This window comes from Pempheris klunzingeri, chromosome 3, assembly GCF_042242105.1.
Source record: "Pempheris klunzingeri isolate RE-2024b chromosome 3, fPemKlu1.hap1, whole genome shotgun sequence".
Lineage (NCBI taxonomy): Eukaryota > Metazoa > Chordata > Actinopteri > Acropomatiformes > Pempheridae > Pempheris > Pempheris klunzingeri.
The window spans coordinates 18,212,333-18,231,503 of NC_092014.1; the positions used below are offsets into that span (position 1 = coordinate 18,212,333).

The 19,171-nt window shown below is 41.2% G+C and overlaps 1 protein-coding gene across 1 annotated transcript in view; it reads right to left on the minus strand.

Moving 5' to 3' along the window:
- The window catches only part of LOC139198774 (E3 ubiquitin-protein ligase SMURF2-like), a 60,949-nt gene that overhangs the window by 33,250 nt on the left and 8,528 nt on the right, over positions 1 to 19,171 (minus strand). The window contains exon 2 of the mRNA XM_070827712.1: positions 1,219 to 1,257. Within this exon, the coding sequence (XP_070683813.1) occupies positions 1,219 to 1,257 (39 nt within the window). The remainder of the gene's footprint in view (positions 1 to 1,218; positions 1,258 to 19,171) is intronic.

Genomic DNA, 19,171 nt, shown 5'->3' on the forward strand with positions numbered 1-19,171 from the left:
GCTGTGGCAACTGTTTGCTGTTTTTTGTTTTTCACTGCTCTCTCTAATTGTTTTGGTGACAGGTAATGATGACAATAGTAAGATTGTCATTAACATGTGTACTTCCTTTTTTTCATTTTGTGAAAATGGTTATTGTCTGCCGTCTATGAGCCAAAATGCCCCCTGGGGACATTCAAGTTTTACTCTACAACTACCATGTAAGAATCAGCAATTCTCTGCATGACTGTGATGTGTGTTTAATTGTGTCAGAGTATATACCTCTGGGCACCGATACTTCACACAGGTCAAACCTGTTAAGTCACCCTCATGCTTTCATGGGACCTCCCTCTTTGTGGTTATTTATGTGTGTGTGTGAGAGAGAGAGAGAGAGACAAAAATGAAACCCCTATTGTCTGTATCCATGACTTTCAGGTTAACGGAGAACCAAACTGCTGGGTAAACACCCCACTACTGTTACAAATTCAGTGCTTTTAATATGACCAACATGACAATTAAGGTGAAAGCTGTCAGTTGCTTAGGGGTTTTCTATTGTGAAAAATGTCTTGTCAGTAGAGCTAAAAGATAAATCTCCTCTTACATTAATGCCAGTGGCAGTGAACGGGTCTCCTGTCCTGATGGCTTAAACAGAGGTTGATAAAACAGCCAAATGCTACGTGTTGATTAGTGATAAATTAGAGAGCCAGAGAGCATTTTACTTTTCTACTGTATTTTAACAGAAACCAAACATAGCTTGGGAAGGTCTACTTAACCTACATATTCAAGTCTCCTTATTTTTCTCCACAGCAAAATAGCATGATGTGACATGCCATGGTACGTTTTTACGACAAAATGCAAAATTAGAGGATAAAATATCTTCTCGACTTCACAGTGAAGTTTGCCTTCATTCTCAAGTATTCTCATGTCATTGCCATTCAGAATTGGCCATGAGCTGGACTAAATAAGGTGTCATTCCTTTCCAGCTTAATTAAAACCTTTTTAATTAAGTCTGGTGCCTCTGTACCGGTGGACCTGATACCCATTACTAGATGTTAGGTGAGTGGTGGGTCCCTCTGCGTGCCAGGCCTCCTGGTGTGTATAACAGACAGACAGCTCCTGAGGGACTTCATTTACAGCATGGCTTCAAAAGCCAGCTAGCTGCCACAGCTGACAAAGCCCATTATAATGCACAAGGGAGGGAACGGGACAGGAATAGCAACTGTAAAAATAGGCTTTACTTACGGAAGAAGTCTTTCTTTGCCAGATTCTTTGCACACAGGACTGCAAGACAAGACATAAAAAGAGATGTTAATGACTAATGAAAAAATTAGATGTGCACAAATTAGACAAAAAGAACAATAGATTGTTTTTTGTTTGTTTTTTTTAAAGGCCATAGATTGTTTGCACAAAAAAACCTTAGATGTCACTAATATGCATTTCAGTGGTACCAAATTTTTCCATATTTACACTGATAAATTATACAGTATGTTTTGTGCTTTCTTAAGTCGTCACTTCCTTACACCCCTCACACTGCTAGTGATATTACAAACTCTAAAATATTTTTAAAATTACAGTTGTAATGTCAGACAACATTTTGTTTCCTCCTTGATGATATTTTTAGAAAAAGCTCAGCTAACTCAAACTTTCAATATTTATCCATTTCTGTCTTGGCTGTAAAACTTGACTGTTTCCTTTGAGAAATTACTGTGGCCTTTTTTGCCAACATATTGCCTGGCATGTCCATCCTCAGCATCCCATCACAGGCCTGAGAGAGAGTTTCTCCTTCTAAAATATTGAGTAGACAAGCACTCTATCCTGTATGAAGCAAGTCACTGGGGAGTTTGCACCACAGTCAACATACAATGGCTTTCAACAGAGACAGAGAAAGTAAGAGTCTAAGTCTGTGTTTGGGTTTTTATTTCCCTCTCTAAATGTCTCCCTCCCACTGCGCTGGAGGGCCTAGGTGAACTGAAGCAGGCTGATGCTTTGTTCAGAGCTGGCTAGACAATCCTGTGACAATTATAGAGTGAGACAAAGCGAGACAGAGCAGTGGCAGAAAAAGCCAACATGATGAAGGTAATAAAAAAAAAAAAACGACAGTGAACTGAAGAGGTATAAAAGGGAGTTAAATAAACACCACAGACTGCTAGCAAACAGACCAATATCCTGTTAGTCATTTACAGGTAGTAGTAGTAGTAGTAGCTAAAGTTTATGTTAAGAGACAGAAAAAAAGGTCTTGAAAAACTCACACACACACAGTTCAATCCCTCTGAAAATGCTTCCATCCATCCAGTTTCTACATATGATCCACTATCACAGGTACTGGTGACGTCTATTTTCCTCCAAATCAAAGAGCAACTTTGCAGCTTATTGAGTCACCTTTACATAAACAAAGGCATACCACACATGCCTTCTAAATGGAGGTTAAAATACAAATCATGCCATTTGCTGCTAGCATTATTTTCTGCCACTTACCCTCTACCATTGTCTTATGAGCAGAAGTAAATAACACAAGCTTACATATAAAAATACTATTTTCTATTCAGCCTACGATGAGATCAATTATTTCTGAAAACCAGACAGATAATGCTGGGACAACATCCAACGTCTACAACACAATGTAAAGCCTTTAGTGGGAGAGCTATTGTATGCTGCTGTAAGAGCATTTATTTAAAGCAGCCAGCTACACACGCACGCACTAGGCTCATTTAGAAAATAAGACACAAAGGCTATGAGTATATTGTAACTGGAAAGACTGAATTCTTATGCAGTTATCTGGCAGAGGGTCAGGGAGCTGGTGTGACTTCTTTGAAACCTCAGATGTTTGAGCGCAGAAAGGTATAATAATGAAGGCATGAAAGTACACCGACTTTATCTGACTGGAGTGTCCTCATTCATTCAAGAATCCCGTCAACAACCAGACGACGACTTAAACCAACAAAAGTGATACTGCAAATTCAACTCTGTATTCTATAAAGACAAGCTATCATAAAGCTAATTCATCGTATCAGAGGCACATTAAGACCCCAACGCGAAAACATCATGTACAGAGATAAGACAACAGATCATGTAGTATGTGAGAGTATGTGAACCTGTCACGAATGAGAAATAAGCACCATTTCCATAAAAGATATGGACAGACCTGGGAAACCAACCTAGCATTATACCCATTCAATGTGGAGACCTTGACAGTGACCAAAATGACACAGTCAGACAAAACAGACAGAATCACAACATGGGAACAGACGATCTCAACACAAACCAAATTACACTGACTGGGCCGACGGGATGAACACTAACCATCGGCTTGTCAGGGGAAATTACACTGCCAAAGCCGACAGTATGGGTGCAGGCCAAATCGGAGGCAGCCAGAAAAGCCTCCTGTGGGATAAAACGGACACCATGTTGTCGGCAGACAGGAGAAAAACAAGAGAAACGGAGGCCTGAAATCTTGGCAGAACATTTGTGGACAGAGAATCCAACTCCGAGAGTTTAAATGGGTCATCATCTTAGGCCTTAAACCTTACCTTGAAGATATATGTTTGAGCCTATTTTGTGCACATGCATTCCAGGGAATTAGCAGCAGGAGTTTTATGACAAATTAAACTGACTAAAGTGAGTTTTCTTGTAAACAAAAGAAGTCTACATTTAGTTTGGCCATAATGCTGTGATCGAGTATAAAGCTCGGAGCTTGCTGTGAAACAGGCCGACAAATAGCATGGTCTTAGTTCATGTCTGAAATAACTTGTAATATTCATAAGTTCCAGGCAATGACCAGCTATCCCTAAATCAGTATGTTTATGGGTCAGTTTCTACAAGGTATTCACACTGAAATACCTGAATGTCATGGTAAGACAGCATTTAACAAATCTTGGTTAAAAAACTTAATTTCATGGAGACTAAAGAGGAATTTACTCTTTAGGGGTGCACACACTTTGCATGCGAGCTATTTATAAAATGACCAAGCCAAAATGATCTACCTACTCTAAAATTGCAAAACATATATTTATTCATAAATATATTGACTCACATAAATAAGTGGAGCCGAATAATGCAGTCAAGGAGGTTGCCACATTTCCCTTTTTCGGTATAGCGATGACAGACTGGCACATGAGGCAAACGCAAAAAAGTCCACCTCCCATTCCGTATGGAAGTGGTACGTTTTAGCTTTTTACTTGGTCCAGCTCCCCCACTCATTTTTACACCCCTAAGTTTAGAAGACATAAATTGGAGGCTAACTCACTAGCTTGCTAGAACGCGCCGTTATGTGCGCATGCGCAGTGACCCGTGTCAGAAAAGGTCAGATTGGTCAGACCGACTGCCCCCTATGCCAATCAAGTGACAAATTTCATAGTGAGGACGGATGATAGGCTGACGTCTTAATACGTACGTCTTACGTTTTAATGCCATGCGATCGACCCACACTACCTTCGCGATCGACCGGAAGATCGCGATCGACGTATTGTGCACCCCTGCTGTAGACTGATATTATGAGGGATGAAAGAGCTTTAAGATAGTAAAGTAGATTTCTTTGTCCAACTTCATGGCAGATCAAAGCACAGAGGAAACAACTAAATATGCACATTTATAGCTCCAAAAGAAAGCCTATAAATGTCATTTCATCTCACTTTGTTGATTCAGTTGAACAGCTCAGAGATGTGGACAACGACTCAGAGGTCTGGACCCAGGCTTATAACGTGCTGGGGGGAAAGCAGCTAAAAGGTTTGTTCTCATTACTCAATCTTAGCTTATATCATAGCTGATGTTAATTGATGTGTTGTGGGTGCTCACAATTACTGAAGAGGCAACACTGGTAAATAGCTACTCGCTTAAACTGAGTGTGCTGAGCACTAATAAAGACTTGGCTCTGTGGTTACCAAACTATGCTAATGAAGATTAAGAGATTAACACTGCTCCACTGTCTCAGCCACAATTACCACAGAGGGAAAAGCCTCTCTCTTTGTCATCAATGGCCTCTCACCAACTGTGCTGCCAGGCACAGCAGGCTGGTGCTACTCATGATGATGAATAGGTTCAAAGGAGGCACACGAACATTAGACAATCAAGCAATAACGACAACTGGAAGGCTTACGTTTTCAGCGATGAAACTACCTATTAGTGGGGTTTTTATGACTTCTGAAGGCAAAGTCATATGATTAAAAACATTTGATATTATCCCAGGTTTCTACAAGGTACATAATTGACAGTGTGATTTTTATTACTTACTGCCACAACAGCCTGTCTCAAAACAAAAAAGCCATGCATCAAGGTACTGAGGACACAATGAGAATGTATGCAACTGCAAAGTGCAAACAACGCTGTCTGGACATGTGTGTTAGCACTAAGTGTTCTTTACACAAGAGGTCTGCATTATAGATGGGCTTATGAACTCAACCTTGAAATCTGAGGAAAGCCTCCTCTATAAAGGGCTCCTTGGCTTTGTGTTCAGAAAAAGAAAATACATTTGTTGTGGTGAGTCCTAATTATCTCCTAACACCTCATGAGTTGGATGACGTATAGAGAAATACACTGCTGCTTCTAAGAAACAGCATTATCTTTTCAAACCCCCTGTTAACCTTTTACATTGGAAATTATGTAGTTATAATACAGTTATACTATTAAAGCACAGCTGACGTATTGCATAATGTGGACTAAATACAACATATTTGTGAGACCTGTTTCCAATTAGCTTGTATCATAGCCTACAGTCATATTGGGTTGTATGATTGTAAAACAAAGATGGTCTGAGAAATGTTCAGAAAAACTGTATTTGGCATATTGTTGCTAAAATTAGCCCATGTTTCAATATCACTGTACAGCAGCCCTACAAGGATTTCAATAGGCTTGCTGAAATATGTTGATAATCCTATTCGGGCTAATACAGACTCCACCACCACCATTGGGGACCCTAGCATCAATGATAATCAAATCTCATCTTTGCGCCCTGTAGGGATCCAGCAGTGTTGAAAAGCTGCCACGTGAGCAGGCAGGCCATGGTGACCCAGGGCTGGCAGAGAACCAGACTCATTCTGATCCTAACACGGAAAGCTAGGTCAACTAGGAATCAGTAAACGACCGGGAAGCCCCGGGGTGAGGCTGCCGTCAGTGGTGCCCGCGTATCATCATCCCCACCACAAACCCTTACTTTAGCAGTATGAGGAAAGGCAATAAGTCTGGCTGCACACCACTGTCCTACAAACAACTAAGCAGAGGAGTGGATGACAACCATCCATTAATGTTATTTATCATTATCTGCCAACACATTACATCTGATTACTACTGCTAGACAAAAGGGTTGCAATTCATTACTGATCTTTTGAAAAGTTAATCAGAACATCTGAGTAACTGAGTTTTTAACAAAACTTTGGTTTCAAAGCAAAAAGGACTGCTGAGTCACATCTTTACGTTACAATGTACAAACTAGGCGGTACTCTACTTTCTCTGATGTTGATGCAACACTTTCTGCGTTCAGATTACGTTATCACATCAAACAAGACAGAGACCCAAAGAGTGTGAGGTATTTCAGTGCAACAATTCAGACCCCTTCACTTTTTCCACATTTTGTTATGTTACAGCCTTATTCCCAAATGGATTAAATTCTTTTTTTTCCTCATCAATCGACACACAATACCCCATAATGACAAAGTGAAAAAAGTTTTTTAGAAATTTTTGCAAATGTATTAAAAATAAAAAACTGAAATATCATGTACATAAGTATTCACACCCTTTATTCAGTACTTTGTTGAGGCACCTTTGGCAGCGATTACAGCTTCAAGTCTTCTTGGGTATGATGCTACAAGCTTGGCACACCTGCATTTGGGGTATTTTTCCCATTCTTCTCTGCAGATCCTCTCAAGCTCTGTCAGGTTAGATGGGGAGCGTTGCTGCACAGCTATTTTCAGGTCTTTCCAGAGATGTTCAATGGGGTTCAAGTCTGGGCTCTGGCTGGGCCACTCAAGGACATTCACAGACTTGTCCCGAAGTCACTCCTTCGTTATCTTGGCTGTGTGCTTCGGGTCATTGTCCTGTTGGAAGGTGAACCGTCGCCCCAGTCTGAGATCCTGAGCGCTCTGGAGCAGGTTTTCATCCAGGATGTCTCTGTACTTTGCTGCATTCATCTTTCCCTCTATCCTGACTAGTCTCCCAGTTCCTGCCGCTGAAAAACATCCCCACAGCATGATGCTGCCACCACCATGCTTCACCGTAGGGATGGTATTTGCCAGGTGATGAGCGGTGCCTGGTTTCCTCCAGACGTGACGCTTGGCATTCAGGCCAAATAGTTCTATCTTGGTTTCATCAGACCAGAGAATCTTGTTTCTCATGGTCTGAGAGTCGTTTAGGTGCCTTTTGGCAAACTCCAAGTGGGCTGTCATGTCCCTTTTACTGAGGAGAGGCTTCCGTCTGGCCACTCTACCATAAAGGCCTGATTGGTGGAGTGCTGCAGAGATGGTTGTTCTTCTGGAAGGTTCTCCCATTTCCTCAGAGTAACGCTGGAGCTCTGTCAGAGTGACCATCGGGTTCTTGGTCACCTCCCTGACCAAGGCCTTTCTCCCCCGATTGCTCAGTTTGGACGGGCGGCCAGCTCTAGGAAGAGTCCTGGTGGTTCTGAACTTCTTCCATTTACGAATGATGGAGGCCAGTGTGCTCTTCGGGACCTTCAATGCTGCAGAAATTTTTCTGTACCCTTCCCCAGATCTGTGCCTCGATACAATCCTGTCTCTGCAGTCTACAGACAATTCCTTTGACTTCATGGCTTGGTTTCTGCTCTGACATGCACTGTCAGCTGTGGGACCTTATATAGACAGGTGTGTGCCTTTCCAAATCAAGTCCAATCAATTGAATTTACCACAGGTGGACTCCAGTCAAGTTGTAGAAACATCTATTCAATTCAATTCAATTCAATTTTATTTGTATAGCCCAATATCACAACAGAGTGTCTCATAGTGCTTTACAAAGTTCACTGAAATAAACAAGTGTAAGCAAACAAGCAATCTAATAAAGAGTCCAGCAGTCGATGAGGCCAGTGGATCAGTCCGATGGATCAGTCCGAGGCATCACCTGCCCTTTATGACCCTCCTTCTTCGGGAAGGAAAAACTCAAAAAACCCAGTGGGAAAAGAGAAACCTCCGGGAGCACCACAGTGAATTGAATTGAATTGAATTGAATTGAATTGAATTGAATTGAATTGAATTGAATGAATGATGTAACACTGAGACTGCTGATTTAACACTTGTTGTTTTCCAACATCTGCTGAACAAACTGTACAGAAACAAATCTGTACAGGAGGCACATTTCAATTTACACCATAAAACTTTTTAGTGAAGTACACCGCACTAAATCTGTGCTGAGGGTTTGCCATGCATTTTTTATTAGAGACTTTTGTCCATCTCTGCATCTTTAGAACATATACAGAAACACTAGTGAATGTTTTTTCTTCCCTTCTCTTCACCAATTTCTTTAAAACAACAGCCTTACTGTAAATGGGAATGGGTAATGCAAAAGAAGATAAACACCCTGGTCAAGGACGATCAGTGGAAACAGGATGCACCTGAGCTCAGTTTTGAGTGTCATAGCAACGGGTGTGAATACTTATGTACATGTGATATTTCAGTTTTTTATTTTTAATACATTTGCAAAAATTTCTAAAAAACTTTTTTCACTTTGTCATTATGGGGTATTGTGTGTAGATTGATGAGGAAAAAAAGAATTTAATCCATTTTGGAATAAGGCTGTAACATAACAAAATGTGGAAAAAGTGAAGGGGTCTGAATACTTTCTGTGCCCACTGTATTTATTTACTTAAATAGGACCCACATCCTCTACAGTATTTGGTAAAAATGTGTGACAGCATTTATGTGATTAAAAAAAAATCCCCTTCTACATATTAAGAGCCGACATAATCTCCTTTTAATATTCAGTGAATATAGCTCATTTAGTCATTTGACCACCCAAAGTTGCCCTCAACTTAAACCAAGCTGTGATAGTAGTTAAAGGGTCAAAAATGGGTCAACTCTGCTCCATTGTTTATTAAAGGGATCTGAAACAGCTGCTGTTTTGCGACCATTTGTAGGTGAGTCACCCCATTCCACAGTCTGAAACAGGCCATAAATCACACTAACAGTCACACGAAACCAAGCCTATCCATCTAAGCAACCAACACACTAACACAATGCCTTTACCACTGTCTGGTAGCGATGGGAGGTGGAGACAGACAGTGGCCTGTCATTGACCCAGACAAGATGTCTTTAGGATTCAGAGGTCAACCCTAGCTTCACATACCCAGGGGAGCTAATAGTGTACCGTTCAAGCCTACACCTTTACTGAGCTTGCTAACCAGCATTTGGGGACAAATGCTTTAAAAAAATGCCATAAAAAAAGAGGATATAAAAGAAACTATTTTTGATGTCTCAGTACCTTTGAAATTGTCCATCCACCAGCAGGGCATAAAATCAGTGACAGACGATGAGTCAGACACTATATATGACTCATAAATAAATAAATAATCTAATTATATTTATGTGAGACTATCATGCTTGTTCTGTCGCCTCACATTAGCAGACAGAACAGCCAAAGGGCCGGTTACCCTGATTCCCTGTCAATGGAATTAATGATTACAATTCTTAAGTGTGATAAGGGCTTTATCTGCATTAACACAGTTGGACAAGACAAAAAAATTAATTCTAATTTATTTACGTATAACGTAATACAATAATTGCATTTTGCAGTATGAAATATCCCTCAGTAATACAACTTATACTAAATATAAATACAGCCCCTCATGTCAGAATTTACATAAAGCACTGCACAATTATGCATGATAATTATATTGCGTATTATAAAAAGCAAGTCTGTTAGTATCATTACAAACAGGCATAATGTGCTTCGAACCACAATGGGAGCCAGTTAGGTGGGCGGGACCTTTGCATTGTCTCCATCTGTGTGACTACAAAGGCCAGGCTGAAGGTTGGAATTAGATCTGGTCAAAAGGTGAAAGGTCGTAAACAGACGGGGACGGCGGTGGGGGTGACGGTGTCGGGGGGATTGCCACTTGTTTTCTCAAGGGAGTCTCTCAAAGTCACCATTTGCAACTGCTGCTTAACTCCTCAAACGGTTCATTGGGAAAAGCAGGAGGTGGGATCAGTCCAATGTTCAAATTTTTAAACCCAAACACGTGCTCGCTTTGGACACTATAATCACAATTTGATGGATCAGGTAATTTAGCTTGATATGCTGTTTGACAGATAAAAGAGCAACACGATTCTCAAAATGAAATCAACACCAACACTTTTTGAATGAGAAAATATCTGCTGTAAATGCTGTATCAGTGCAAAGTTTTGATTATAAAATATGTTACTTGTTCCAGTTAATAGGAAAATTATTTGATGGTGTCAATGCATACAGGAGGCTATTTTGAGTGAGAATAAAGCTTGATTAACCCCCTGAAGACCCTGGTACTGTAAAATCATTGTGGGAAAATACTATTTTGTTTGTTAATAAGGGGGATGACAAGAGAAAAGCCATGAGCTGTATTCAGGTCCACAACAGTGTATGATTTGCATTGAACCACCAGGATGCCTCTAGCCTTGTGCACTCTGTTAACGTTATCAGACCTCAGAGCTGGGTGGCTCTGCCTGAGACCAAAAGGGTTTGTGGTCAGTAACTCCAGTAGACGATGGCGTGATTGCTCACTGCCAACTCCACGGACAAGTACAGCCATTTTATGGTCCATTTGCTCAATTAATTCTTCAGCAGCACTACAAGGACAGGACAGTCAAGCGATGCTGCATCAGCATCCAGTTGTTTAGATGCTGACAGTGTTAGGACAAACGCTGTTTTAGTGTAGTTGTGACTTTTTACTTCATCTTCACTTTAGTGCACATTTGGTTCTAGTGCAGCTGGTATGCAAGGACAGGTTATGACAGAAGGATTTGTTTTGTTACCAGAAGTGTTTTATGGAATTATACAGCTGTCGTAAAAACATGTTAACCGAGCATATGAGGAAACTGTTGCGAAGGACTTTGATTACTTCCTGTGTCTGGCGAGTAATGGCGCATTAGATACATGTACATTGGACGGCTGTGACCATCAATTCCAACAGCCGCAGCAGAGCAGGAATAAAAATACAGTTCCTCCCAGTGGATGCTACTTACAGCTCAGTTCACACATTTTAATGTGAAAGGGAACAAGCCAGTTTTTACGTTTCATATTTTCCACCTGCAATACAGCATAATAGATAGCAGCCACTAAGGTTGAAAACAGTATTGATGCTTGCATTTGTCATGATTCAAGCATTCAGCAGTCATTAAGCTGCTTCTCCATGGAAACATCATCATACAAGACAATAGCAAACAGACAGGTTCAATGACCCATCAGTCATAATTTCAAAACAGGAAATGGAAAATAAACTGGAACTCAATTAAATGAAACCTAAGCAAAATAAGAAAGACATCAAATGTGTCTAAGTTTTTAAACTTCCCTGTAACTGTGTTCACACCAAAAGCAAGGCAAATTTTTCACGTTGTGTGTCAAATGCAAAGCGGTGAGCAGACATGAACAGACACAAAGTTGTGCCCGGAGACGCGACACGAATGAGACATGAATGTGTGTCACACAAGATGAAATATTCGACTTGAGCGAGAAATTTGCATTCCTCATGCAAGTAATGCCACGGTCAAACCCAAGGTGAAAATTACTTTCTTTTGGTGTGAACGCACAGTACTAAAGTGTATAAAGCCTATACGACCCCACCCTGTTAAAACAGTGTAGAGTGACCGTGAGAGATGCGGTTGTCTACCAATATGAACATGTTGACAACCGCTTCCTTGAGGCATGCAATGACCTAAAAACTGCCTTTCCACAAGTATACAGTTATGATAACAATGTTTTAGGCCCTAGGTGGCTTCACTGACAGAAATTTGTACCAAAACATCATCAAAGTAGAACATTTTATATTACAAGGAAAAAGTCACATATATTAAGGGAACATCCCTACTTCTCCAAAATCTAGGTTACCAAGGAATGAAATGTGCATGTGGCTCAGAGCCAGAATTTGATTCCTCTTACCTTTGCATACACTTTCCCTGATAAAAGCCAATGTGGGCTCTTACATTTTTTCAAATCTCCATCTACCTTTGATAAGAGATGGGTAAAGCAACACAACATACATTTATAGGAAAAAAAAAACATTGCAAAAATAGCTACTGATGCACCCACTGACATCCCCTGTGTCATTTATGACAGTCATTCAGATTTAAAAGGGAAGGCCCACATCCTTCGCCTTTGCCCTTGTTATGACTCTTGCTACAGCCCCATGCTGTCTCATTCACAGCATTGTTCAGCGGTTAAACAAAACACTTCCTCTTCCTGTCCTCACGCCTCTCTGGCGGGCTCGCTCACTCACTAGAACACACAGAAGAAATGTTGGCAAAATGTCAACCACAAGTACCCTGCGTGTACGTGACCAACTTTGTTACTGCAAAAGTACACACTACAAAAAATAATGATGCCATGGTATGAATTATCCTTTATGGGTATCTAATATTGGGCAGTGTTGCCAAACTGGGGCTCTAATCTACATTACACTTCCTCTAGAAAGTCATTAGTATATTTCCCAACTTCCCACCCTTTCTCCAGCCCAGTGAATGCTCGGGATGCCAATTATGTCATTCATTTGAGAGGCCAGCAGTCCACAGCTGACACTCCCCATCCTCCTCCTCCTCCTTCTTCTTCTTCTTCTTCCCCCCCTCCCCTCTGCTCCCCGAGGAGACGCCAACAATCTGGAGTGGAACATAGTCACTGCAGAGAGGAGGAGGGTTGGGTATGAGAGGGGTTAGAAGGTAAAGACGAAATGTTCATCTGGATGCAGGAATCTACGGTGGAATGGAGAGGGAGTGAGGGAGGAATGTGAGGAGGGGTGGAGACAGGTCTATCTAGAGTCACAAATCTGTGGAATGTAGACAGTAGAGGGGGAGAAAATGAGAGAAATATGGGGAAGCAAAGGGAGGGAAAGACAGGGGAGACGTTAATTTGGACCAGGGAATTTTGACAGTGATGACATTCTGGCAACAGTGGAAACACTGAGGGAGGAGTAGCAGGGACGGCGGAAAGAGATAAGAGGAGATGACAGAGGAGAGAAGAGCGAGTCAAGAATGAGCTTAGTAGATGAGGATATTGTTTAGAAATTTATTGTGTGCACAAGGGATATTTAGTATTTACCAATTTCAGCCAATACAGACTCAAATAGCTGGATCAGGGGTCACTGACAATCAGGCGGATTTATTCAACTCAGGCCTGTGTTTACATCTACAAGCAAGTACTACGTCACGCGTCAGCAGCGCACCGGTAGAATCACTCTGATCAGAAATACCTCCATGCTACTTTGGATTAGTTTACTGTCAAACAAGCCTGCCTGAAGGGTCTCCTTTTCAGAATTGAAGCAATAATATTTTGACTGTTGGATTTGTACAGGTTGTGTAAAACTACGCTACAAAAACACATGCATGTCCAAAAATGGGGCTGGTGATCACATTGCTATATTAAAACTATGCAACAATTACAACATCAGATATAAAGTAGGCATCAGGCTGAAAAATGTCAAATGTGAAAAAATGTTCTCCTGTTTTATTCATAGCTGCACTGGAAGTTAACTGAAGAAGGCCTTGCTAGAAGAATAAATGAACTGCTGCACAGCCAAGCACAGCCATCCCAATGTGGCCAAGGGTAAAAATGCAGTTAGCTTATTCACTAAGAAGCTGCCATAGTATTCTGACAAAACATTTACAGAAAATGACCAGACATGACAGGAGGTGGTGTGTAGAGAGTCTGAAATTTGGAGGGAACACAGGGAATGAGCTAGCCTAAATGAGGTTTTAGGTGGAGGCAAGCTGCCTCATAATGAACAGATGGGGAATTTGGATGGTAGGAAACCAAGGAGGAAAGGTGAGATGAAGCAGAGAGAAAAGGAGGGAGGGATAAAGAAATAATAGAATCAAGGAGGAGGAAATGAGCTGGAGGCAGTGGAGCTCATCTAAAGACTGAGTCACAAAGAAAACTGAATACGCACAGAGGAAGCATTCAGATTGAAGTTTGATTTAGTTACAGTCAGGTGTAATATCATATCACAGCAAAGTCATTCCCATATGACTCATCAGGTACACGGCTTGTCTATATAGGAGGCGCATCAGCAACGTTTTTCACTGTCTCACGCACATCTGATGGAACACATTAGGGCTGTCACTTTTTTTAAATTGAATTTTACATGCATAAATACAATGACTTTGTATTGATCTTTGAGCGCTGCCAAAATGTCGGTGACCTACATTCAATACTGTACCTGAAAGTATCCTGTGGTAACACACTTATCGCTGAAGCTCGTGTGTAAATGTGGTGTCATGGCCGGGTAATTGCTTTATCGGCACATGCTTTAGCTGATGGCTTGATTGGTCCTTTATGAGCACAGGCTGTTTGAAGATACCATATATGACTCATGGTACAATTGTCACGGGATTGCAGTTGAGGCAATTCTTGTCAGTACTGGAGAGCAACAGACCTCGGCATATGATTCACACAATGATTCAAACTATGTGGGTTTGTCCTGGAAAAGGGTTTTACTTGCATTGATATGAGGCTAAGGCAGGGACAAAAGGAGACAAACCATGCTGGATTATTGTGATGATGTGTGTAACAGGTTTGAAGTTCACCCAATCTGCAATTACCGCCTGCAGCTGTTCTCCTGACAAGTTCACAAGTACAAAAAAAGTTTAGACAATCTTGGCTCATATTTTTTAGCTATGTCATGGCTTTAGTTTGCAACTAGTTTTAGATGCTGGCTTTCAGACAAAGCAACTAAAATACTGGAGGTACTTTACATGTTTGCGCTGCAGTCAATGTACATGCTACATTGTGTGAAATAAAATGTTTTCTTCAGTGCCATATGGATGCCGGGATAAATTTACTAACCGTCTATGTATTATCAGCCGGTAGAAAAACGGGAAAGAGAGAAGACAGGGGCAGAGGAAGATGACGGCCATGATTATGACGTGGAAAACAGTATTCAGTAAAGGTTGGGGTGGGACGGCGGGGATCTAGAGAGCACCAAGAGGAGGAAAAGAGAGCAATAAAAGGGTAGAACTGCAGTGATGGAAGAGAGGATAGGGACAAATAAAACTGAGGAAGAAGGCTGAGAAATATGACGGGGAAAATGAAGGAGCAGAAACAACAGAAATGGATAGGATGGATGGGAAGCATAGATTTAGCCCTAGGTAATTCAACATGCCAGTTATCTCTGTGTCCTACAATTATTTTGCAAAGCTGATGACAAGGACAATAGCCTTCATGGAGTTAAGGGTGAGACTGTAAAAATACATCTCATCAAATATCCATAAGTTGTTGAGTGTGCCCTAATAGGGCAGTAATATACAAGAGAAGTGCTACAGAGTTGGACATCATGCTATAGTCATACTTTATCAATGGGGAACAAAATGGGATCAAATTTGATAGTATGAAACTGGCATATAAGTGAGTGACGGGCAGAAACATGGTGCTAGAGGGGGCGATACAGAGCTAATGACCACAGTAGTAAAGAAGCATGGCATCTTGTGAAGGACCATGTCTGCTGTGCTGCTGCACTTACTGCATAGAGGGAAGAAAAAGGAAAGACCATGTGATGTGTGTCTCAATAGAGAGGTGACAAAGTGTTAGAAATATGCTGATGCACACGGGCATGTTCAGCAGAGACTTCATGGCCGTTTGGAGCAGACGTGAACACAAACAGGAGGGCCCAGCTTTCTCTTGTTGTTTCATGCCATAGTGTCCGATAGCTGCAGCTCGTGCTTGAGTTTGGATTTTCAGGTGACACATTCCAGAACATCACAGCACGAGAAACTGATCTTGTATAGTCGAAGCGTCTGCATACTTGTGAATCTGCGGTCTCCAACAGATAATCTGCCATAAAGATGCTGCCTTCTCTGGTGCATATGAGTGCCCATGTCACTAGTCACCATCAGGTTGAAAAGTACCAAGTCATTAGAATGTGTCAATTGTGTCTTAAAATACACCTAACTTACAGTAAATGCTAGTTGTGCCTTGTATTTCTCCATTTATGTCGTTATAGCATTCACCTTCCTGTTGACAGAAGAACCGGGCCTGAGGAAAAAAGCTCAGAGGCAAGTGGTTAGACGTGTCAGACAGAATGGTGAGAGACAGGCAGCGACTGTGAAGACAGAGGTGAAAGAGGCAGACAGCACAGCGAAGAAGAGCAACAGAGACACAGAGATGGGGCAGTGTTTGCCATGTTTACTGTCACTCTGAGTATGACTGACATGGAGAGCAGTTATTTTAGGCTGCAGCAGTTTTCCTCATCTTTGTGTACACATAAATATTCAGTTGAGCTTAGAGGAGTGTGATGGTGGAGTCCAAAGCTTTTTTTGCTGGAGGGTGGCGATGTGCTAAATCTATAGCTGGACAGCAATAACCTGATACTGACCACATTTAGATTACAAAGACTGCAACAGTTCACCTGCTGAACTTCTAGGGAGGACAGTGGTTTAATTAACATGAGGGAACATTAGTTACATACAAAATTATTCACTCTTATTCCCATTTTCATGCAGCAGATCTGGACCTTATTACTGACCTCCATATTAACAGCAAAGTTTCTTTCCAGCATCCAACTTCAAACTCTATTCTCGTCTGTTACACAGAGCTCCACCCCTGTAGATATCTCTGCTTCAATAAAACACTGTGCTTCAAGATGTTGTTTTTACAGTTATATTGAGAAACAGATTCAAAGAGTAAATGTGTCATCCAGCAGCTGGATTGCCATGTATGCTGCAAAATGTTGTGAAATCTGACAATGACCAATATGAAAAAATAGCAACAAATGCAACCAAGTACAACAAATAGGCATCTGCATGTAGTTCAGTCCATTTATAATAAGCATAATCAATATTTCCCACGATGCAGTAGTAGCACTACCAAAACATGCTGCTGTTGGTGAATGAGGGGTCATATCCCTTATTGCTAATGCACGGCAGTAAGCATTGAACAAATCATCTTTCTGAACTTCTGGACGTTCGTAAACAGGTGGGAAATCCTGCTGTTATTGTGATTATGTTAAGCCTGGAGAGGGATGGTGTGGCACACCGGCGCCGTCCAAGCTACTTGATCCTCATTTCCACGATAAAAACCACTGCATCACTCACGTACTCCGACTGTCTCTCTCCCACACTGAAACTGAAAACACAGACTCAGAGAGAGGGGGGTGCAATTTGAGTGGCAGTGAATTTGAGCGTGTGTATGTGTTTGTGTGTATGTACAGTAGATAGGCTGAGTGGTCTACCAGACACACACACACACACACACACACATACACACAGGGTCAGACTGGTGGGCAGTCTGAGCGCAGAAACAGTAGCAGGAGAACAGTGAGGGGGAGGAAAGTGTGATCATTAAAGTCTAACCTGAAAAGTGGAGAGCCTTTTCTTTATCCACAGGAAAACACTAGTTAATATTTACAACTCTAGCATGGCAACAGTGATAGATCTGTGGACGTTCTTCGGTGGTCTTTTGCACACTGAAATTACTCATTTATTGGGAATCACACAGAGAAACTATTCAATTCATTATAACAGAATTCCAGTTCATTTCAGGTTAGTTTTAATTTTGGAAAAAAAAAAATGTTTCAGTTTCATTTAGTCATTTTCTAGTGAATACATTTAAAACGAGTTTGTTACTTTAGTCAGGGACCCTGAAATCCCCTCACAGACTCTTTAGTGTCCCCAAACGAACTTTGACAAACACCAAGTACTGTACTGTGGTAAGGGACCAGCACAGGAAGTGTGTGTGTGTGTGCGTGTGTTTGCGCACATCACAAGTTGAGAACAGATAAAGAAAAAAAATACAACAAACTGGGGCGACAGCAGCAGAGTCGTCTGGACTAGATGTGGGGGTGAGTGAGGGAGAGGAAGGAAGAGAGAGAAATGAGGGACGTCCTGTTCAAGAAAGAAAAGAGTAAAAGAAAAAAACTCAGGATGCAGAGACACGTGATGAGAGACTGCAGAGGGGACGTACAGAGTTCAGGCAGTGAAGGGAAGAGGGACAGGCAGGATGCAGAGAAATCACATTTATAGACCAATGACCTGCCTTTTCACATATTCCAAATTAAAATTTTAAGACTCAAGTTTTTTGCCTTCCCTCATAATTCTCAGAGGCTGTCAGAAATATTATGCTCTGCGCATATGAAAAGAAAAAGGTGATATTTCTGTCCTCCATATTCTGCAGGAAAATCCTCCTGAAGCACTTGGAAAGTTTAATGTATTCTGCATATTGAAGACCACCTCCTCTCCAGTCAGAGGCTGTTATGCAACAGAGAGGTGTTCAGTCTTTCCATTTTCCTGCTCAGAAGTACGCTGATGCCACCAAGTTCAAGAGTAATTTGAAAAGCAGATAAAATGAAGGATTGCCTAAAAACAACTGAAGTCTAAGAACAAAGCTGTTTAAAACTATCTAGAGAAAATGCATATTAATTGGCTATTCTGTGAATACAAGACAACAAGTCAGAATAATATAAATGCATGCTACATGCCACAAATTGGATAATCTATATCAAATTTCCTGGTTTATTGCAGTAAATTCACAACAAGTTTTTTTCAATAAGCTTTTAGCTAAATATTTCATGCACATAAGGTTTTGTTCCAGCAGACAGCATGTAAGGTCCCTGTGTGTTACGTAGTAAAATGCAGGTCGTGAGTGGAGAACTGTAAAGCTGAGTTATGAGACTGGCAGCGCCCTGTGAGATTTCATTACTGAGTCACAGTCTCCTCATATGCCAAATTCTTCCTAAAACACAGTGCTGTGTTGAGATACAAAGACAGTGCCCGAAAATCCTAAACCAGCTTGAATTTGTCATTTTTAACAGTAATGTTTCAAAACAAATCATTACAGCCCGATCAGATATCAAGTAGCATCCACCTTGAGTTAATAGAGGGTTGACCAGCTGCACACAGCTGACATCGCTAAACCTAATGGGAAAATCCACAAGTCAACTGAAAACAAATGTATCAATGAAACAAAAAGGTATAATTTGATACAGCAGAGGTCCAGGGGGTCCCCCCACAGCAAGAAATATGAGCGCAGGGGAGAAACTGAGATGACCACTAATAGTGTGGTCACTATTTCACTCGCATCATGGAATTAC